General features: G+C 45.2%; 1 protein-coding gene across 1 annotated transcript; it reads right to left on the bottom strand.

Moving 5' to 3' along the window:
* Nucleotides 1-13,020: 13,020 nt before the first annotated feature.
* MARVELD2 (MARVEL domain containing 2) lies at nucleotides 13,021-20,223 on the bottom strand. Its single transcript, XM_054397729.1, has 6 exons — nucleotides 19,138-20,223; nucleotides 17,405-17,437; nucleotides 16,193-16,329; nucleotides 15,231-15,402; nucleotides 14,727-14,777; nucleotides 13,021-13,824 (listed from the first exon to the last, which is right to left on the bottom strand). The coding sequence occupies exons 1-6, from the start codon at nucleotides 20,221-20,223 to the stop codon at nucleotides 13,708-13,710; spliced, it is 1,596 nt and encodes a 531-aa protein (XP_054253704.1). The 3' UTR covers nucleotides 13,021-13,707.
* Between the last annotated feature and the right edge of the window lie 3,077 nt (nucleotides 20,224-23,300).

Below are 23,300 nucleotides of genomic sequence, written 5' to 3'. Positions count from 1 at the left end.
TCGATCCCACTGCCTATGTCATCGATAAAAATATTAAATGACACAGATGCCAGTACAGACCCCTGAGGGACATCAGCTGACACTGCCCTCCATCTGGACTTCAAGCCATTGAGCACAACCCTCTGGATGTGATCATCCAGCTAATTCCTTATCCACTGAACAGTCCACCCATCAAATCCATCTCTCTCCAACTTGGTAAGTAGAATGTTGTGGGGGACTGTGTCAAAGGCCTTGCAGAAGTCCAGATAGATCTATGGGTTGTCCCTCATCCACTGAGGTAGTCACTTTATCATAGAAAGCCAGGCTGGTCAGGCAGGTTGTGCCCCTAGTAACACCATGCTGGTTGTCTTGAATCACCTCCCTGTCCTCTATATGTCTTAGGATGGCATCTAGGACACATGTTCCATGATCTTCCCAGGCACAGAGCTCAAGGCTGACAGGTTGATAGTTCCATAGGGCAGACTGTGGCTTTTTCAGGAGACTGATTTGCAGGGTGCCTTAGGAAGCCATTCTGAAGGGCAAAGGAATTGAGGAAGACTGAGCACGACTGAGCACTCTTCAAGGAAATCTTAAAAGCACAGGAACACACCATTTCCAAGTTCCAAAAGAAGGGCCAGCAGGGAAGAAAACCGGCCTGACTGAACAGAGAGCTTTGCCTGGAACTCAGGAACAAAAGGAGTTTATGGCTTTTGCCAAAGGAGACAGGCCACTCTGGGGGACTACAAAGATGCAGTGAAGTGAAGCAGGAAAAAAATAGAAGGGCCAAAGCCCAACAAGTCAGTATAGCTATTGCTGTAGAAGATAATAAAAGATGCTTCTATAAATACACTAATAACAAAAGGAAGACCAGGGAGAAATCTTCATCCTTTATCTGATGCAGGGGGAAACATGGATGAAGAAAAAGCTGACACACTTAATGCCTTCTTTGACTCAGTATTTAACTGCAGGCCTAGTTGTTTTCTGGGTAACCAGCCTCTTGAGCTGAAAGGCAGGGATTGGGAACAGGAGACCTCCACAATTCAAGAGGAAATGGTGAACCACCTGCTGAGCCACCCAGACATACACAAGTCTATGGGGCCTGCTGAAGGAGTTGGTGGATGGGCTTACCAAGCCATTCTTTATGGTTTGTCAGCAGTCCTGGCTAACCAGTGTGGTCCCAAGAGAGTGAAGATTAAAAAACAGGATGCCCATCTGTAAGAAGGGCTGTAAGGAGGATCTAGGAGACTACATCCCTTTCAGTTTGACCTCGGTACCAGGGAAGGTCATGGAGCAAATTATATTGAGTGCCATAACACAGCACTTAAAATCAAGCCCCATCAGCACAGGTTCACAAAGGGCAACTCCTGCTTAACAAACCTCATCTCCTGCTATGGCAATGTCACCCACATGGTGCATCCAAGGGAAAAGTTCAGCAAAGCCTTTGATACTGTTCCTCACAGCATCCTTAACTGGCTGCCCTAGGCATGGCTGGGTGAGCACTCTGCTGGATCAAACACTGGCTGGATGGCTGGGCCCAGAGAGTGGCAGCAAATGGAATTAAATCCATTTGGCAGCTGAACATTTCACAAGCATCAGAGTGAGAATCAGATCAATAAAGCCAAACATAGTTCTAGCTGATTTCTCTGCAGCACAAGCATAATTTCACTGCCCTCAGAGAGGGCACCACTTGTGCTAAATGTTTCTCCCAGTTTTTCAAAGATCCACCCCCCATGGCTTTGAGAGTGTTTTCCAGCAAACCGTTGTAGCGTTCGATCTTCCCTGCAGCTGGTGCATAGTAGGGAATGTGGAATATCCACTCGATGCCGTGCTCTTTGGCCCAGTTTTTTACAAGATTGTTCTTGAAATGAGTTCCGTTGTCTGACTCAATCCTCTCTGGAGTTCCGTGTCTCCACAGGATTTGTCTTTCCAGACCAAGAATGGTGTTACATGCAGTTGCATGAGGAACTGGATAAGTTTCCAGCCACCCAGTGCTTGCCTCTACCATAGTCAGCACATACTGCTTACCAGATCGAGAACGAGGTAGAGTGATGTAGTCAATCTGCCAGGCTTCACCATACTTGTACTTGGACCATCGGTCACCGTACCACAAGGGCTTGATCCGCTTTGCCTGCTTAAGAGCAGCACAAATGTCACAGTCATGGATGACTTGTGTGATAGCATCCATGGAAATGTCAATGGATCTGTCACGAGCCCATCGGTAGGTTGCATCTCTGCCTTGATGTCCTGACGAGTCATGGGCCCACCGAGCTAAGAACAGCTCACCTCGGTGTTTCCAGTCAAGATCAGGATCAGGATCAGAGTTTGTGTCCACCTGGGAAACTCTTGCAGCTAGATCTGCCTGATGGTTGTGTTGTTGCTCTTCAGTAGCTTTGCTCTTAGGAATGTGAGCATCGATGTGTCTCACTTTCACTGGGATTCTCTCAATGCGAGCAGCAATGTCTTGCCACAGATCTGCAGCCCAGATAGGCTTTCCTTTCCTCTGCCAGCCATTCTTCTTCCAGTCTTTCAGCCAACCCCACAAGGCATTGGCTACCATCCATGAGTCAGTGTAGAGATAAAGCTTTGGCCATCTCTCACGTTCAGCTACGTTAAGAGCTAGCTGGACAGCTTTTACCTCTGCAAATTGGCTGGATTCTCCTTCTCCATCTCTCGCTTCTGCAACTCTGCGCGTTGGACTCCACACTGCAGATTTCCATCTCCGCTTGTTCCCAACCAGACGACAGGAACCGTCTGTGAACAAAGCATATCTCTTTTCATCATCAGACAGATCACTGTAAGGAGGAGCTTCCTCAGCACGAGTTACTCTCTCCTCTGGAGGTTTTGCACAGCTTGTGCCTTCTGGCCAGTTTGTGATCACCTCCACCAAACCAGGCCTTTCGAGATTTCCCATTCGAGCTCTCTGTGTTATCAGAGCCATCCACTTAGACCAGGTAGCATCTGTTGCATGATGTGGTGAAGAACCTCTGCCTTTGAACATCCAATTCAGAACTGGCAATCTAGGAGCTAGAAGAAGTTGTGACTCAGTTCCAATCACTTCAGAAGCAGCTTTCACTCCTTCATAAGCAGCTAAAATCTCTTTCTCTGTTGGAGTGTAGTTTGCCTCTGAGCCTCTGTAGCCACGACCCCAGAAACCAAGAGGACGTCCTCGTGTCTCCCCTGGAGCTCTTTGCCATAAGCACCAGGTTGGACCATTGTCACTCGCGGCCGTGTACAGAATGTTCTTAATGTCTGGACCAGTTCGGACAGGTCCCAGACCCATCGCTTGGACTACCTCTCGCTTGATCTGGTCAAAGGCTGCTTGTTGCTCAGGACCCCATTGGAAACTGTTTCTCTTTCGGGTCACACCATAAAGAGGTATCACAATCTGACTGTATCCAGGAATGTGCAGTCTCCAAAATCCCACTATGCCTAAGAAACGCAGAGTTTCTTTCTTGTTGATGGGATTTGCCATGGTGGAGACTCTGTTTATCACATCCATTGGGATGTGACGGCGACCATCTTGCCACCGCACTACCAGAAACTGGATTTCTCTGGCAGGTCCTTTCACCTTGTCTCGCTTGATAGCGAAACCAGCTTGCAAGAGAATGTCAATGATTTTGTTACCTTTCTCGAAGACTTCTTCAGCAGTCTCACCCCAGACGATGATGTCATCGATGAACTGAATGTGTTCTGGAGCTCCACCTTTCTCCAGAGCATCATGGATCACTGCATGGCAGATGGTTGAACTGTGAATCCACCCCTGGGGCAAACGATTGAATGTGTACTGAATGCCTCTCCAGGTGAAAGCAAACTGAGGCCTGCATTCCTCTGCTATGGGAATAGAGAAGAAAGCATTAGCAATGTCTATGGTAGCATACCATTTGGCCTGCTTGGATTCCAGCTCATATTGGAGTTCCATCATGTCTGGTACAGCTGCACTCATGGGTGGAGTTACTTCATTCAAGGCACGGAAATCAACTGTCAGATGCCACTCTCCATTCTGCTTTCTCACAGGCCAGATTGGACTGTTGAAAGGTGAATGAGTTTTGCTGATGACCTTCTGACTCTCCAACTGGTGAATCAAGTTTTGAATGGGCACCAAAGAGTCACGGTTGGTTCTGTATTGTCTGTGATGCACAGTTTGAGAAGCAACCAGCAGCTTTACATCCTCTATCTCATGTTGTCCCACAACTGCAGATTCATCTGAAAGCTCAGGTCTAATGGACAACTTCAATTTTTCTCCATCAATTTCTACAGTTGCTATTCCAAAAGCCCATTTGTAACCCTTAGGGTCTTTAAAACGCCCTTCTCTCAGAAAGTCAATTCCCAAAATACAAGGTGCATTAGGACCTGTTACAATAGTATGTTTCTTCCACTGCTTCCCAGTTAAACTTATATCAACCTCTATCTTAAACAACTCTTGAGATCCACCAGTGACTCCCTGAATATAGATTCTCCCCCTTGATAATTTGATGGTATTATGGTGCACTGAGCTCCTGTGTCAACAAGGCCCTGTACTTCTGAAATTTTGAAGTGCCAGGCCACTGGATGTACACATCCCAATAGATTCTGTTATCTCCATTATCCCTTACCTCCCCCTGGCGGAAGGCAGGGCACCCCTAATGGTGGGGATTACCTCCACATGTACAGCTGGCACAACATCCAGCATCAGAATTAGGATCCCTGTTGGAGCTATCAGAGTTGTTCTGGGAAACTGAGGAAGCGACAGCTACCCTCCTGGTATTGCTACCTCGGGATCTGCCCCTCTGCAGCTCCCGTAACCTCTTGAAAAGATCAGAAGTTGGTTGACCATCCCATCTGTTCATGTTCTCACCAAACTGATCACGCAGAGTTATCCAGATACTGCCACGTGATTGCCTCTGAGGTCTGTTTTGGTTTGACCTATACTGGAATGGCCTCCTTGGAGCACGTCTGTTTCTGACAGCTGAAACTTGTATCATAGAATCATAGAATCATAGAATCAAGAAGGCTGGAAGAGACCTCAAAGATCATCAAGTCCAACCTGTCACCCTAAACCTCATGACTATCTAAACCATGGCACCAAGTGCCACGTCCAATCCCCTCTTGAACACCTCCAGGGATGGGGACTCCACCGCCTCCCTGGGCAGCCCATTCCAATGGCCAACCACTCTCTCTGTGAAGAACTTTCTCCTCACCTCCAGCCTAAACCTCCCCTGGCGCAGCTTGAGACTGTGTCCTCTTGTTCTGGTGCTGGTTGCCTGGGAGAAGAGACCAACGCCCTCCTGGCTACAACCTCCCTTCAGGTAGTTGTAGACAGCAATGAGGTCACCCCTGAGCCTTCTCTTCTCCAGGCTAAACAGTCCCAGCTCCCTCAGCCTCTCCTCATAGGGCTTGTGCTCAAGGCCTCTCCCCAGCCTCGTTGCCCTTCTCTGGACATGCTCCAGCAATTCAACATCTTTCCTAAACTGAGGGGCCCAGAACTGGACACAGTACTCAAGGTGTGGCCTAACCAGTGCTGTGTACAGGGGTACAATGACCTCCCTGCTCCTGCTGGCCAAACTATGCCTGATGCAGGCCAGGATGCCATTGGCTCTCTTGGCCACCTGGGCACACTGCTGGCTCATGTTCAGGCGCCTGTCAACCAGTACCCCCAGGTCCCTTTCTGCCTGGCTGCTCTCCAGCCACTCCGACCCCAGCCTGTAGCTCTGCATGGGGTTGTTGTGGCCAAAGTGCAACACCCGGCACTTGGATTTGTTGAATGCCATCATGTTGGACTCTGCCCATCTGTCCAGCCTGTCAAGGTCCCTCTGCAGAGCCCTTCTACCTTCTAACAGATCAACACCTGTTCCCAGCTTGGTGTCATCTGCAAATTTACTGATGATGGACTCAATCCCCTCATCCAGATCATCAAGAAAGATATTGAACAGGGTGGGGCCCAGCACTGATCCCTGGGGGACACCACTAGTGACAGGCTGCCAGCTGGATGTGGCACCATTCACCACCACTCTCTGGGCTCTGCCCTCCAGCCAGTTCCTAACCCAGCACAGAGTGCTGCTGTCCAAGCCACAAGCTGCCAGCTTGGCCAGGAGTTTGCTGTGGGGGACAGTGTCAAAGGCCTTGCTGAAGTCCAGGTAGACTACATCCACAGCCTTTCCTACATCCACCAGGCTGTCACCTGATCATAGAAGGAGATCAGGTTGGTGAGGCAGGACCTGCCCTTCCTAACTCCATGTTGGCTGGGCCTGATCCCTTGGCCATCCTTCAGGTGCACAGTGATTGCCCCCAAGACAATCTGCTCCATGATTTTCCCTGGCACTGAGGTCAGGCTGACAGGCCTGTAGTTCCCAGGTTCTTCTGTCCGTCCCTTCTTGTGGATGGGTGTCACATTGGCCAGTTTCCAGTCTTCTGGGACCTCTCCAGTGAGCCAGGACTGGTGGAAAATGATGGAGAGAGGCTTGGCCAGCTCATCTGCCAGCTCTTTCAGCACCCTAGGATGAATCCCATCAGGTCCCATGGAGTTGTGAATATCCAAGTGACTCAACAAGTCTCGAACTAATTCCACATGGATTTCAGGAGTGCAACACTGCTCCTTGACCCCATCAACCAGTTCAGGAGGCCAGTTATCCTGAAGTCCTCCTGCCTTACTGTTGAAAATGGAGGCAAAGAAGGTATTTAGAATCTCAGCCTTCTCCTCATCCTTAGTTACAATGTTACCCTCCACATCCAATAAAGAGTGGAGGCTCCTCTTGCCCCTCTTTTTAGCATTAATATATTTATAAAAATGCTTTTTGTTGTCCTTCACGGAAGCGGCCAGTTTAATTTCTAACTGTGCTTTTGCCTGTCTAATTTTTCCTCTACATGATCTAGCAACATCCTTAAACATATCACTAGTTGCCTCCCCCCTTTCCAAAGGCAATAAACCCTCTTTTTTTCCCTTAAATCCATCAGAAGCTGCTTGCTCATCCAGGCCAGTCGTCTTCCCCGCCGGCTCGTCTTACGGCATGTGGGAACTGCCAGTTCCTGTGCCTTTAGGAGCTCCTGTTTGAAGTAGGTCCAACCATCCTGGACCCCTTTCTTCTTAAGGGCTGTTACCCAGGGAACTTTCCGAATAAGTTGCCTGAACAACCTGAAGTTTGCCCTCCAAAAGTCCAAAGTGAGGGTTCTGTTACTGCTCCTCCCTATTTCCCTGCATATTGAAAACTCCACTATCTCATGGTCACTGCACCCTAGACAGCCTCCAACCATCACATCTCCCACCAGCCCTTCTCTATTTGAGAACAGCAGATCAAGCAGAGCCTTGCCCCTGGTAGGTTCACTTAAGAGCTGCATCAGGAAGTTGTCATCCATGCACTCTAGGAACCTTCTGGACTGTCTCCTCTCTGCTGAATTAAGTTCCCAGCAGATGTCTGGTAGGTTAAAGTCCCCCACAAGGACAAGGTCTGATGATCTTGAGACAGCTTCCAGCTGCTTATAGAATATCTCATCGGCCTCCTCATCCTGGTTGGGTGGTCTATAACAGACTCCAACCAGGATGTCAGTTTTGTGCGGCCTCCCTCTGATTTTAACCCACAAGCATTCAACCCTTTTTCATCTGCAACCTCAAGTTCTGAGGCATCAAAGGATTCCCTAATATACAGGGCCACCCCTCCTCCTCTTCTCCCTTGCCATCTGGAGGAAGAGGAATCAGAATCATCCCCCTTCATCAAGTTGGATATGGAGGTTTTAAGTTCCTCCTTCAGCTCTTTCATGCAATTCTCCATCTTTCCAGACAAAGTTTCAATGGCTGAAACCAAAGAAGTACGTGTGAGACTATCCTCCAATTGCCTCACTTGGTCAGTGAAATGGCCAACAGTAGGAGGCACTCCACCATAATTTCTTGCCACAATCCTGCTTGCCAGAATAGTAGCATAATTAGGAGGAGCAAGCTTAATGAGCTTTTTGGCAAGGCCTGTTCCAACAGGAATTTCATCAGGATTCAGAGTCTTATGATCTCCATATATTATTTCTCTCACAGCAAATTCTCTCAGACGCTTGATTCCCTCAGCTATTGTGGTCCAAGGCTTAGGGTTCCATGGTAAATCATCTCTGCTGGGGTACCTCAGTGAGACTGCCAGTAGGAGGCGTGCCCACAGAGAAACTTTACCAATGCAATTGCCTAGGTGCCTGTCTATGCCTGTATCCTTTGAGAGCATCCCCAACTGAGAGGCCGACTTGTCACCTACCACCAATGCTGGGGCTCCCATATCAAAACACCTGGCTAGCCAAGACAGGACTGGCTCATTATCTCCTCTGATGTAATCCTTCCTCACATGTCTAATTTCCTGTCTGGGTGCATTAGCTGACGGTATGTCATCCTCATCATCATCATCATCCTGAGGTCGCTGTCCCCATAATCCTGTTGTAATCCTCCGTTGAATTTCCTTGAGTTCAGAGGCAGGATCTACATCTCCATCATCCATGTGGGGTCTCAAGAGGTCTGCCAGAGTTTTAAGGCTAACTTTCTCTTCCCCACCAGAAGGATCTTTCTTAACAGAGGGACCCTGAGTAGAAGGACCCTCATCTCCATCTGCACCATCTCCTGCAGCATCTGCATCTCTTCCTGCAGCTCCTTTGCGCTTTCTGCTGATAGTGGCAACCAAATTCACTGGTTGAGCTTTCACATTCACGGCAGAGTTGGAAAAAGTAGAGGAATTTTGTGCAGGGTTAGCAGGAGCAGAGGGAGTCTGTGCAGGGTTGGCAGGAGTTGTGCTTTGAGATCCTGCAGCCGCTGCTGCATCCGTCTGGGCAGCAGAGGGAGGAGGAGGAGACTGTGCCTCGTTAATGGCGTCTGCCTGCACAGTTATGTCTGTCTGCGCAGCCATTTCTCTCTGTGTAACTATGTCTGTCTGGACAACTATTTCTCTCTGTGTAACCATGTCTGTCTGCGCAGCCATTTCTCTCTGTGTAACTATGTCTGCCTGGACAACCATTTCTCTCTGTGTAACCATGTCTGTCTGCGCAGCCATTTCTCTCTGTGTAACTATGTCTGCCTGGACAACCATTTCTCTCTGTGTAACCATGTCTGTCTGCACAACCATTTCTCTCTGTGTAACTATGTCTGCCTGGACAACCATTTCTCTCTGTGTAACCATGTCTGTCTGCACAACCATTTCTCTCTGTGTAACTATGTCTGCCTGGACAACCATTTCTCTCTGTGTAACCATGTCTGCACAACCATTTCTCTCTGTGTAACTATGTCTGTCTGCACATCCATTTCTCTCTGCGCAACTGTGTCTGTTTGCGTACCCCTGTCTGCCCGTGCACCCCTCTCTGCCTGTGTAATCGAGTCTGTCTGTGTAACTATGTCTGCCTGTGTACCCGAGTCTGTTATCTCAGATTCTGGCAAAGGTCCTGCAGCTACTGCTGCTGGCTCTGAGTCAAAACTATCAGCAGCTTTCTCACAAACCTGAACTGTAATTTCTTGGTCACTGTAATCAGAATCAGAAACCAATTCTGAACCTCTCTGAGCTTTTCTGTATTTCCTCTTACATCAATGCAGGTCGGAAGAGCAAGTAGCCTTACGTCTTTCTTGACACAGTGCTATCAGCAGCCATATGATTATTCCAAGAAGCAACAAAATTAAGGCTAGCATAAGATATCTAGGGTACCACTGGTTCCAAAGACCCTCTGTAGTTGTAAGAGGAGTAACAAACTCAAATGTGTCTGCCAGCAGATCCATAGTTGAGTTACCATATCTTCTAAGACCAATAAAACCACAACAGAATCCAACAACATTTAGTAACTTGTTCTTAACCCAAAGAAACGACTTATATGCCACATACCTCACAATCTTGTCTATCACGCAGGAAACGGCCCATCTGTAGACAATCACACTGATAACAGATGAAGTAAAATTACTCAAAATTCAAAACAGCTTCATTTTGCTTCCTAATCGGAGCAGGAATAAATCATACAAGCAATCGAGCCCGAGTTGGAGCGCCAAAAATAAAAAGTGTGTCGGTGTGAGCTGAAATTCCCCCCCCACCGACAATAACCGGGCTAGTTCAGTCTGGAAGCAAATGAAAAGCTGTATTTACAAGCAGAGAAATGCAATGAATATGTACAAATATACAAAATTCACAACATTTACAAATATATACAATCAACAGAAAAGCACAACCGATCTCCCTTTGCTTCCCCCCAAAGGGGACCTTTCCCAAAGGGGCCTCCCTCTCCCAGGAGCTTCCCCCCCGACTCCCCTTGGACAGAAAGCAGAGTTAGAGCAGAAAGTTGCTAACTTAGCTGCCAAGGTCAGTGTGTTATATTCAGCCAGAAGAGAAGAAGAAACAGCAGCCAGACAGCCCAGCAACTGCTCCCACTGCAGAACGCAGAATGTGCAGAATGCCCACTTTGTTTTGGGTAATAGTTCTTAAACATTTCTATCTATCCAATGGAAGTGTTTAGAACAATTGTTATTTTGCTTTCTTACACCCAATAGTGACTTATTTACAATCTTTCACTTTTCTCTGTTTTGAACTTTGCAAGGAAAAAAATTAAAAAGACAGTTTCAAACCATTACAACACAGTGGAACTGTGCCCAGTCAGGGTTCAGCCTCTTGAATTACAGGACAGTTGCCAAGCATCTGTTTCTAAGGAGTGTCACTCTCCATCCAAGTGAGACAATAATTGAGGAAGAAAATATTTAAACAGTAGTAACACATTCTTAAAATAGAAATGGAGAAAAACTTAGTGCTTCTGTATCCTTCACCCTCTTGCATTTATCATGAGTAATTTATAAATACAGGGAAATAGGGGAGAAATCAATAAGCCTTCTATTAAACCATACCTAGTAAAAGCCAAGGTATTTTGAAGGAAAGCAATGAAAACTACTGAAGCTAGAAAAGGGGAATTCTGTAGTTTACAAAGTCAAGCTTTGTTTCTAGAAACTGAAACACAGTTGTAGTTTTATCTACTCTCATTAAATCACATGATATCCTTCACCAAGAAGGAAAAAGTCCCATTTGTAACATGCCAAAATGGAAAACTGGCTGCAAGATCACAATTTTAAAAGGAGAAAAATTAGACTTCTTTCAGAATAAGGATAATTTTATTGTTAAGGCAATGAATTTCAGTGCTGGACAGGACTGCAGGATATACAATCACTTTGTAAATGATGATTTTCCAAATACTTCAAATCCCACCACAACTTTTAGATTAATCAACTAAATACAGGATAGCTGTCACTATTAATTTCAAATCAGTTTTAATTGCCATGAGTATTTTTAGCTGATAGACTGGCACAGAAGATAGTCCACCTGACTATGCAATACAACCTGTGGGTTACATTTGTTAAGTGTTGTTTTATCTGGTCTGCACAAATGTCCAGGTTCATAGAGAGTATGCATGTTTCCATAGTTGTCTTGATCAAGGATATCAAGCTGTTGATCAAGGCCAAAAAGTCCTTGCATTGACTTAAAGTCCATTTTGAGAACTATTTTATACCTGGAAACTGTCAGTCTCTTGGGCATTTCCTGTTCTAGATCTGTGGAGCCAGACAGTCATTTTCTCAGAGGAAGGCTGAAGCATTAAAGTTCTTGTTACATACACTCTTGTATCTGAGGATCTATTAAAGGTGCAGACTGTGAATACTCCAAAGAAAACATCAGAGTCAGGTTCTTTTAAGCAACCATCACATGATCCTTCAACTTGGATTAATCTCCTCTTGGTACTGATGCAATGCCCAGAACTCTCACTGAGAAAAAACAGTGAGAAACCTATATGTAGAAGGAGAGGTCACTTCGACTGCATGGGGCTGGGCAAAGACCGCTCTTAGAACACTTTTAACAAATACACAGCACAACAGGTACAAAATACTCAGCCCAGCTCCTTTATCAGGTAGAGAGGTTTCCTCTTATTTGAAGAGGAACCACAGAGCAGCACCTGGCATGAGAAAGAGAACAACAGACAGCACTGACCATCATCTGATTTCAGACTGATGAAAATAATGAGATGGCTTCCAAGTAGATGAGACAGAAGGATTCCACACGAAGAGGTTGAGAGTTTTCAAATTCTCTCAGTGTTCCTATGGTGTCTTGTGTTATTTACTTCATCTACTAAAACTCCTAGAATTAAGTGGCTGATAAAATTCGAATGTCAACTGTATTAATACAGGAGTGGGTTTGTAGCCATCAGGATTATGGTATGAATTATCAAGTCTGAAAAACCAGGAAAGATGTAAATGCCAGGGTGAGGTATACTAATACATTTCCAGTACTGAGGAACAGAGGTGTTACTACCATCCCTGTTCTAAACTGGAAACCGTTTTCCTAGTGTCTTGCCTTTAAATTAAGGCAAAAGGTGAAAAACTTTCTTTTAAAGAAAAAATTATAGCTAACAAAAATTTGAAGTAACCTTCATCACAGCACCCTTTTTCTAGTAAAATGTTTTTATAAGGAATAATGTGGCTACACTGGTGGGCTGTTTTTTTAACAAATTAAAATATATTCCAGAACATACATATTGCAGATGTAGAAAACTGTACAAAGAACCTATGAATAATTCTAAGAGTTTTAGTAAGTAAAAAAAAAAAAAAGGTAAAAAAAGAGATGTGAAAAAGAATACAAAGAGAAAATTTACTGGCTTATGAAAACATTTGTATATACAAAGTTATCCCCAAGATAAAACATAAAAATGTATCTCAAATTCATTCAGATATGCTATGGAAAGCATGTTACACCAGTAAAACTTTTTACCTGGCCTCATAAAGGATACTAGTAATTTATACTCTGAGAATTAATTATGTCATACTTAACTCCCTCAATGCCAAGTTCACAAACAGCTGTCACCTACACAGTTCTGTTACTTGCTGCTGGAGAACAGTATTTTTGGATTCCTACTAATATGATCCAGAAGAGGTATGCAGAGCACACTAGCCGATAGCACCACTAATGGAACACAAATATGAGTCTCATCCTGCACTGCTATTCCCTTAGGGTCATTCCCAAGAGGGGAACAAAAAAACCCCACAAACAAACAAACAAACAACCCCCCCCCCCAAAAACCCACACAACTCCCCAAAAAAACAACAATCCACCAAAGCCCAAACAAACCAACCCAACAAAAAACCCACAAAACAACCCTGAAACCAAGTAACAAAACCGCAAAACCACCCACTCGCCACCAACTATAGCTGCTTAAAAAGGAAGTTATTTTGCATCTCTTTGTTGGACAAAATTATACAGATAATTTCTGACATACAGCTAAGCAATACTAGTCTTACTAAGCTGGTTTTTGACTTGCCAAAATTATTAAATATGACTAAACACTCCACGAAACTCCAGCTAGAAAGAACAGCTGAACTCTTTCTGGCATCATTAAGACTTAACCTATAAATAAAATATGAAGTTGTGTACAGCATTTCTGTGCAGGCATTATGACATGATATTCAAAACTGCTTGCTTTGGTGGGCTTTGCAAGTTAGGAAATACCGTATTTTTAAACAAAGTATTTAACAAACCAGGCTGTGTAGTGTCTAATAAAAGCAACATGTTAACAAAGGTTTCCTAAACTTCTCTGATAACTTCATTATATTGATTTACACTGGATCTGCATACAAAACCTACCAATAATGTACAACATGTAAGTAATGGATAAAGTGATTGAGCAATCCCCGTATTTCTTCTGTTCTGAGCACAAATAAATAGTTTAAAATATGCATACATATTGATTTAAAAAATAGAAAACAGCATCCACAAAGTGAAGGCACAGCTAAGTCTCTACATTCCAATTCATAACTTTATCGTAGTCCTGAATTCGTTGTTTTATGTGAGAAAGCTTATTCTTTAGGTATTCACAACGCTCCTTTTTCTCCAGAAATGCAGGATCCTGCCAAAATTATAAAAAAACCTCTCATTAATATAATACACCTTCAGACTCTTCCAAGAATAATCTATTGCTAGTTATGTTCTTGATTAGGGACAGTACATAAATATTATCCAGGAATCACACTCTCTTTCCCTTGTCCACAATTACTTATTTCCTGCTTCCTCTTTCTTCATGAAAGGCTGAGAAAAAAGGTTCTGCTTTTGTATGTTGTAAATAGAGCAGTTTTTAAACAGAAATCTGCAAACATAAATGCCATCCTGCTACATAATTTAGATTTTATAGGTGTGTTGTGGTACTTCTAATAAATCGCTCCCCTTAAGAAAAGCAATGAATTTTAACAAGCATGGACACAAAATTTGAATTCCATGAAGAAAACAAAAAAAGGATTTGTAATATATTGAGTTTTTAATGGAACACAGGTACCTACAAAACTGAGAAGGTGAAACTTCTTGGGTAACACTGAAAATTACTTTTTGAAAGTCTAAGTTTCATGACACAAAGAAAACACAAGAATTCTTTCCAAAGGTGAGATGATGTTTCCTGTTGTTAACTTGGCTGTGTGAGCCAGTGAATGTTAATAAACTGATCACCCAAAACAAGTAGTATTCTGAATGCAGAATGTTAAGACATGGGACATAATCTCAGAGGATGAAAATTTTTTATTGGTTTTCATTTTGGTGTCCCCCACTGCTTCTAACAGTATAATTATTCTCAATTGTTAGCATGAGCAGAGTGGATTGTGTCCCCAACTTTGCCTAAGTTTTAAAACACAAAATTTACAAAGTCCTGTAGTAGCTATGGGTACCCTGAACTACTGAGCTATGCCTGGTATCAGACACATTGGCTATTTACATTCTCCTATTCATTAAATTCACTAGTAAGGTAAAACAGAAAACACTCACATTTTTCTTCTTCTTGTATTCCAGCAGAACTTTTGATATCCTCTCCTGTTCCTAATAAGAAAGGCCACACATTTTTAAACACTTTTCAGTGTGCTCCATATCTTCATGTAAATTCTACAAAATACTTGTCAGAAACCAAATTCTCATTGGATCAATGCTTTCCAGTTGTAATACTGGAGTTGTAAGTATTTCACTTGAGAAATGTTGAAAGTACATTAACTGTAACTCGCTCAAACTTGAAAGCTACTAGCATGAAAAGAACAAACAAAAAGACACACCCAAAACCAAAAAATCCACACCAACCCCTCCAAAACCAAGCATGCAGCTTAATTGCAACTTGGTATCCTTCACTGATTATGGACCAAGAAATAATGTATTTGAGAAAACTTTCTTTCCCACCACCTCACCACCAGCATTAGAAGACATTGTTCCCCAGACAAAGACAAGTCACAAACTGCTCAACAGCACACTTGATGTCCATAAGCCTGTTCCACAGGTACTTACATACAGACTTTCAGGATGGTGAGGGAGCTGTCTCAGCAATGCATCCAATTCATCAAACTTTTTTAGTACAGCATGAACTTCCACAGACAGCTCTTTATACTCAGCAAACTGATCATTGAATACTGCTTTGTACCGGTCTCGCATTTCATTTGTTTGAATTGCTGGGTATTTCCTTAAAAAAACCACACCAAAACAACATTTGCAAGAACTATTTTCAGAGTTACAACTTCAACAAACACATGAACCCTTCACCTTCATAGTGTATCACTGCATTGTTTTCGAATCTCATAACCTGATGAAACTTGCATATATGTAAAAGTACTGAAATCACAAAATTTTTGAGGTTGGAAGGACCATCCAGAGGTCATCTGGTCCAACTTCCCTGCTCAAGCAGGGTCACCTAGGGCTGGTGGTACAGAATTGTGTCCAGACAGCTTCTAACTATCTCTATGGATGGAAACTCTATCACCTCTCTGGGAAACCTGTGCTTACAGGGAAAAGGATTCAGGTGGAACCTCCCATGTTGCAGTTTGTGCCCTAATGTATGCCAAATAGCATAAAAATTAATTCATGATCTCATACTTCACCATGGAAAGGCCTACCCTTTAGAAGGCAGCATGTTATAGATTTAGCATGTAGAAAGTGCAAGAGTCATCACATCTCAGAGGCTAAAAAATGTAAGTAGTTTCCCACATATTTTATTTTTTCCAAAATCGTCTGTGTGATGGTCTTTTGTTCCTCTGGCTTGCTAGACGGCAACATTGTTTTAATATGTGAAGCCTAAGTGGGTTTTTAAAATGCAAGATTCTTTACTGTTCCCATGCCACTGGTATTAGCCCCCATCCTCTCTAACATCAACTTAATAAAGAATTAAATACCATGTGCAAGCAGAGAAAACAGGAGTGAAAAACATGATTCAGGTATCCTCCATTAAGTTTGCTCCCCAACGTCTAGTCACTTACGCTAAGTAGTCTGGCATTACAATAGGTTTAGGAATGTGGCCTGCAGGTATATGACCATTAAGTAGTTCTGGTTTTCTCTCCACTGACTTAAGCTGCCTGTAAGTCATCTCTTCTCTTGGTCCATCATCCACATCATACTGTTTTAAAATAAAAAAGTTGTTAATGAAATCAGTTTTACTTAAAATGCAATATATATAAACCACAAAAATACCCAACTAATTTGAAGACAGAGAAACAAACCACAGATGTTTCAAGCAACCCTTACAGTAATTAGAAAAATACTAAAGAGTTATGTGATTTTTCTCACAGTGACCATCTTCAGTTTGTCCTAACAGCATTACCAGTGACAAATAAAACACTTCCTGAGGCTTGAAAAATATTGTCTGTGTCTTCAAATAATAATTTAAAGGGAGCTTCCTTGGATATCCATCTAATTTGTGAATGAATAGGAATCAGTCAGTTCTCTAGAGCTCCCTTTTACCCTTGTTGCACAATTTATCTGTTGACCCAGGAACAAAAGCACATGGAGTCCTGATGGAACAAATAAAAAAGGATCTTGATCCAGTATTGAAGCAACAGAAGGAACAGTGTTAGGAAATTCAGTTTCTGACAGGAAACATGTAACACCGAAAATAAATACATCATGAATTCTCTGGGAGTCCTCAATACCTGCTGTGAAGTTCCTATGCAACTTTTGTAGTGTATATAGCTGCATCTTTGTGTGACTGAAGCACTAAAATGGGCAAGAAGGTCTTTGGAACAGTCTTGGAGACCTAGGAACAAGCTGAGCTCACACAGCACCCACTGCTGTGGTTACACCAGCTGCTCTCCTGACAGCGTAGGCAGCCAGGACGGAAGAGAGCATCCAGAAACCTGTAGCGCATCAGCAAGATGCTGTTCAAGCCACATCTGCCACACTGTGGTGATTAATGCTACAGAACTTGACACTTCACAGATGAGGGTACCTGCACAGAGGCAGTCAACAGATTTCTTATCAACAGTGAATTTTATAACCTAGTCTGAGTCATAACTACAAGCTTCTTCCAAATCTTCTGGCTAGGAGACTGCTGTCTGGACCACACTAAAGCACTAAACCTAATGTCTTCCAGGACCAATGAGTAAATAAACACATAGGTCAATCAAAATAGGCACAAGTAAAGGAACAGACACTTGGAAATACAACTAACAGAAAGATAAATTCCCATTTCCTACCTTCTTTTCTGGAAAAGAGGTCTGTGTTTTCATCTATCGAAAAAAACCAGAAACAAATATAGATTTTGTTTTCAGCAAGAACAGTATGCAAAAGCTCAGAGTTTTAAAACCTAAACTTCTTCAAAATCATGCTGTACAGAGAATTACATTTATATTTAGATATGAATCCATTTACCGTAAGTAGTATTTTCAGATCGATTGATTTAAAGACTGCTGAATAACGGCAGAATTAAAAAAAAAAAAACACCAACCAAACACCCAACCCCCAGATTAACACCACTTTTCCAGAGCTCGGCTGTTACGGAACAGCTTGCAGGAAATGCTCCATCCGCTTCCCAGTCTCCTTTATTGTTCAACATTCCAGCCCATATTAACTCGCTCCGCAGCCCAATTCGTTGCCCAGAAAACACAACAATGAACTAACCGCAGCTCAACCAGCAGGTGCTTTGCACAGCACCCTCTAGAGCTTAACCTACATTACACAAGTATTCCCTTTATAAATACCAGAATCATAGAATGGTTTAGGTCGGGAAAATTAACACAGATAGTAACTGCAAAGAGTGACTAAGCATCTGCGTAATTCCAGCTCTCTTCTACTAATACCACTTAAGCCTAACGTAGGGAGGGGTCACGCTTCTCATGCATTAACTTCTACACTATATCTATTTTAATTATTTAAGGATTTGGGGGTTTTTGATGTTGTTTTCACACGAAGGGAGTTTTACACAAACGACTAGGTGTCAAGTGGATGGAGGCCAAGCTCTTTTTGGTGGTGCACAGTAACAAGACAAGGAACAATGGGTTGAAACTTGATAGAAGATTTCTCCTCAACATGAGGAGAAACTTCTTTACAGTGAGGGTGACGGAGCACTGGAACAGGCTGCCCAGGGAGGTTGCAGAGTCCTCTTCTCTGGAGAGTTTCAAAACCCACCTGAAAGTATTCCTGTGCAGACTACCCTAAGCGATCCTGCTTTGGCAGGGGGGTTGGACCTGATGATCTCTTGAGGTCCCTTCCAACCTCTGATATACTTTGATACTGTGTGACTTCGAATTTCCTAGTTGAGAATGATTAAGTTTATCATTAACTAGGTGAATACTGAATGCTTCTAGAAAGGGCAGGGCCAGCAGCAATGCAAAATACTTGATGAGAAAAAGATGAAGTTGATTGAAGTCCAAGACATCAAAATCTAGCCAACTCTGTTCTCATTTTTCGATAACTATTGTAAAGTTTTAAAGTCATAAACAAGTCGCTTGTAGCTCTGCTTGCCAAGTAAAAATCAGTCATTTCATGATCACGTCATTCATAATAGCACCTGATGGCTTCAGGTAAGTGCTGTGTGATTTTAAGCCTAACGTTGCTGAACAAGTAACAAGTACAATGTTTATTCCTTCGTTTGCAAAATGCACACCAGGAAGTACTTGATCAGGTGACACAGGAAAAGAGCTGTGCCTTACAAGAACAAAGCCAGCTTCGACTAAAGTGAATTTAAGAAACAAACAACAAAATAATAACAATAAAAAAGTCCCAGAATTTGGATCGGCCATGTTAGAAACGCATTTCATTTGGCGATCTCTCAAATACTGTTAACACTGGTGAGAGTTCACACTCCGAAGCTACAGACCTGCTGTGAGAAGACATCTGAAATGACTTAAGTCTATGGTGTAGGAAGCTCGCACAACTTCTCCCCACCACACCACGCCTGGTAGACACAAAACGGTAACTGATGACTTACCTCCTGTTCCATCAATTCCCTGTGCTTCCTGGCTTCTTCATGCCTCCATAACTTTAGACAAACCACCGCACTGATTAGATAGACGATCACCGTGACAAACAAGAAGATGATGGCTGCTGTCTGGCCTCCTTCCACACGGCAAAATGCCGCATTTATTGGCGTCTTAAACAACTGGTAATAGCAAAGCCCGCCTCGGTTGGTGTCGTTGACATACACGATGGCAGCCGACATGTACAGAAGAAACATAGCCAGGTTAATTCCAAACTCGGTGAGGGGCCACCAGTTGGAGTCAAGAAGGATAGTCCGATAGTACATGGACATACCCAGCGCCAGCAGAACGATGGTGACCACCCATGCCGTTCCCGCTGCCACCAGGACGAAGGGCGTTTTGGGCCCGCTGTAGGAGTAGCCTCCGTAGGCACTTCCAGCCCCGTAGCCGTAGGGCTGCGAGTATCCGAACATGTTGTACCACTCGTTGTCCTTGTGCACATAGGCCGTGACGCAGGCGAAGACGGCGGCACCCAGCAGTAGCTCGGCCGCGCCAAGGAGCCGCAGCAGGCCGGCCCAGGACTTCATGTAGCCGTACCGCCGGTGGTAGTCCTCCGCCCGTTCGCTGTACGTCCGGCCGGTGGCAGCGCCGCGCTCCAGAGACCCCAAGGGCTCCTCGGGCAGCATGGCCTCTACCTCCTTCCGCGAGTTGTAGCTCCCGCCGGACCCGCCGTACGGATCCTTGTATGAGCCGGGCACCGAGTGGGGCTGCGGCCGCAAAGGGACCGGGGAGGCCGGCGGCGAGCATTCGATTCCCTCCGAGATGTACCTGATGTCGGAGGCCGTGCTGTCCCAGTTGGAGCCGTGGTTACGTCTCCCCTTGAAGAAGTTCTTCCATGAGTCCGGGATAAACCGCCGGACTGGCTTGAGCTCGGCCGGCCCGCTGGGGCCAGGGCTCCGCGCCCCGGGATGGACGACGGGACCGAAGGGGGGCTGCAGGGGTAGCGGGGGCGGCGGCAGTGGGGAGCCCAGGCTTGCCCCACGGGACGGAAGGGACCTGCCCGACCGCCCGCCCTCCGTGCCGCCACTCCTCGACATGGCCGGCGCTCGGCCTCAGGCGCTCCCTCGGCTACCCCTCGCTCACCCGACGGGAGGGACCTGCCGAGAGGCCGAAGGGCGTCCGCACCAGGAGGAGGAAAGGGACGATCCCGCCGGAATAGTGCGGGGGAGGAGCGCGTCCCATGGGACTCCCAGCCGGGCCGCCCTATGCACCTGCACCCGCCCCGCGCCGGCGATCTCACCAGCCTGCGCCCGGCGGGGCGGAAGCATCGGGGCGGAAGCATCGGGCCGCCCCGCGCCGCCCCGGTGGCCTCACCTGCGATGGCCTAGCGATCAGTGTCTGGGAAAGCGAGAGCATGCCGGGCTGGTACTGGGGGAAGGGCCGCTTCCCCCGTGCTCTGGGCTGGAAGGGAGCGGAGTCGCAGTCTGGGCCGCCGGTGAGCGCCCACCGGGTGAGGACTCCCTCACGGATCGGTGTTGGGCTGGCCCGGCCACGCCACGGGGGTACGTGAACCGAGAGATTTGCTCGGACAAATGAAAAACACTTCGCTTGTGTCCTTACCAAACACGGAGCTCTTCCCCACAGCACAGCTGCGGGTCACGGAGGAAACTGGCAATCGACTTCTCCAGAGTACAAAGGACATGGAATGTTCTGGGTTGGAAAGGACCTGTAGAGGTCAACAAAGCTGATGAAGGACCTGGAGAACAAGGTCTTAATAAGGAGCGGCTGAAGGAACTGGGATTGTTTAGTCTGGAGAAGAGGAGGCTGAGGGGAGACCTCATCACCCTCTGCAGCTACCTCAAAGGAGGTTGTATTGAGGTGGGTGTTGGTCTCTTCTCCCTAGTATCAGGTGATATAACAAGAGGAAATGGCCTGAAACGGTGCCAGGGAAATTTAGATTGGATATTAGGTAAAATTTCTTTACTGAAGGAGTGGTCAGGCATTGCAACAGATTGCCCAGGGAGGTGGTGAAGTCACCATCCCTGGAGGTGTGGATGTGGCACTTTGGGGTATGTTTTAATGGCCATTGTTGATGGTTGGACTCAATAATCTTGCAGGTCTTTTCTAACCAAAACAAGTCTGTGCTTCTATGATTCATCTAGTCCAGCCCCACTGCAGCAAGCAGGGAAACCACAATTACATCAGGTTGTTCAGAATGGCATCAAGTTTGACTTTGAATGTCTCCAGGGATGTGGCTTCCACCACCTACCTGGCCAATCACTGTCATAGGAAAGGACTTCTTCCTAATGTCCAAGTTCCAATCTACCCTTCTCGTGTTTAAAAACATTGTTCCTTGTTCTAGTGCTACAAGGCCTTGCAAACAGTCTCTCCCCAGCTTTCATACAGGCTTCCTTCGGGTACTGGAAGGCTGCTATAAGGTCTCCCAAGACCCTTCTCCAGGCTGAACAACTCCAGCTCTCTCAGCCTGTGTTCATAGCAGAGGTGCTCAAGTCTCCTGATCATTTTTGTTGTCTGCCTCTGGAGGTGCTTCATCAGGTCCATTACATCCATGTGTTGAGGGCCCCAGAGCTGGACACAGTACTCCACGAGAGGCCTTAGAATCCAAAGTGTGGTCAGCATATCAGGAGTAGCAGAATCACCTCTCTTTGATCTGCCTACCCCACTTTTGATTTACCTTCTGGGCTGCAATTGAGCATTGTTGGCTCATGTCCAGGTTTTCTGTCCACCAGTACCACTCAGTCCTTTTCTGCAGGGCCGCTCTCAATCGTATCAGTCTCCAGCCTGCACTGATAGTGAGGACCATCCTGACCATCCTGAGTGCAGGACTTTGCACTCAGCCTTGTTGAACCTCATAAGGTTCACCTGGGCCCACTTTTTCAGCTTATCCAGGTCGCTCTGGATGACGTTCTATCCCTCTGGCCGGTTGACTGCTCCATTTGGGTTGGTGTCATCTGCACATTTGCTGAGGGTGCACTTGACCCCACTGCCTGTATCACTGATGAAGATTACAGCACTGGTCTCAGTACAGACGCCTGAGGGATGTGAGAACTCAACCTTCAGTTGTCTCAAGGCATGCCCATACCTGGTCTGAATAGACAGGGATGGGTTTTGATGACCCATGATGGCTCTCAGTGAGAGCTGCTTGAATCACAGAATCACAGAATGTTAGGGATTGTAAAGAATCTAGAAAGATCATCTAGTCTAACCCCCCTGACAAAGCAGTATCACCAAGAGTAGGTCACACAGGAACAGGTCCAGGCAGGTTTTTTGTGTTTCCAGAGAAGGAGACTCCACAATCTCTCTGGGCAGCCTGTTCCAGTGTTTTTTCACCCTCACAGTGAAAATGTTTTTCATTATGTTCACATGGAACCTCCTATGCTCCAGCTTGCCCCTTGTCATTGCCCAGGGAGGTGGTGGAATCACTATCCCTGAAGATGTTGGGACATTGATGATTGGACTTAATGATCTTGGAAGTCTTTTCCAAGTGAAACAATTCTATGATTCTATATATAGATATACTGACTCTTATGTGGCTTAAAAAAGATGTACAAGAGTGGCTGTGGGGAGCAAAATAGCTGGGAAATGAACACAGTGCCAGTATGGCAGTGGGAAAAATGGGAGTAGATTTTGAGCACAGCAAAAAAATTATATTGGAGGGATGGGTACCTGCACATCAGGATGGGGAACACCTGTCTCATATATAGAACATTAGAGTTGACTCACTGACAACTGGCAAGCTGGGCCACTGAAAGGAAGGAAGAGAAGTGAGATTCCCTGCTGGTATGTCTCCACATCAAGTGTGGTCATTGAGGAATTAAAGATCTTTTTAAGGAAGCAGGGAGTTGTATATGGCCTGCCTCCTGAGAGCTGTGTATACAGTCATTTCATCCTGTGAACAATATCATATATGCTTAGAAAACCATCCCCTAAAGGACCCCCTCTCCATTTGAGAACAGATAAAGACCTGTGGGAAACTTGGCAAATTGACTGTACTGGGCCCTTTCAAAAATCTGAGAGAAAACAATACATCCTTGTGGGGGTGTGTCATGGACTGAGTTGAATCTGCTGCTGCTATTTATGCCATGCTGCACTCATGCCAGCTTCAAAAATGAAAGCCCTGGCTAGAGCAAAGTATTGGGGGGGCTTGAAGTTC

Source organism: Indicator indicator, chromosome Z (genome assembly GCF_027791375.1).
Source record: "Indicator indicator isolate 239-I01 chromosome Z, UM_Iind_1.1, whole genome shotgun sequence".
NCBI classification, from domain to species: domain Eukaryota; kingdom Metazoa; phylum Chordata; class Aves; order Piciformes; family Indicatoridae; genus Indicator; species Indicator indicator.
This window is presented reverse-complemented; position numbering and strand designations above follow the sequence as displayed.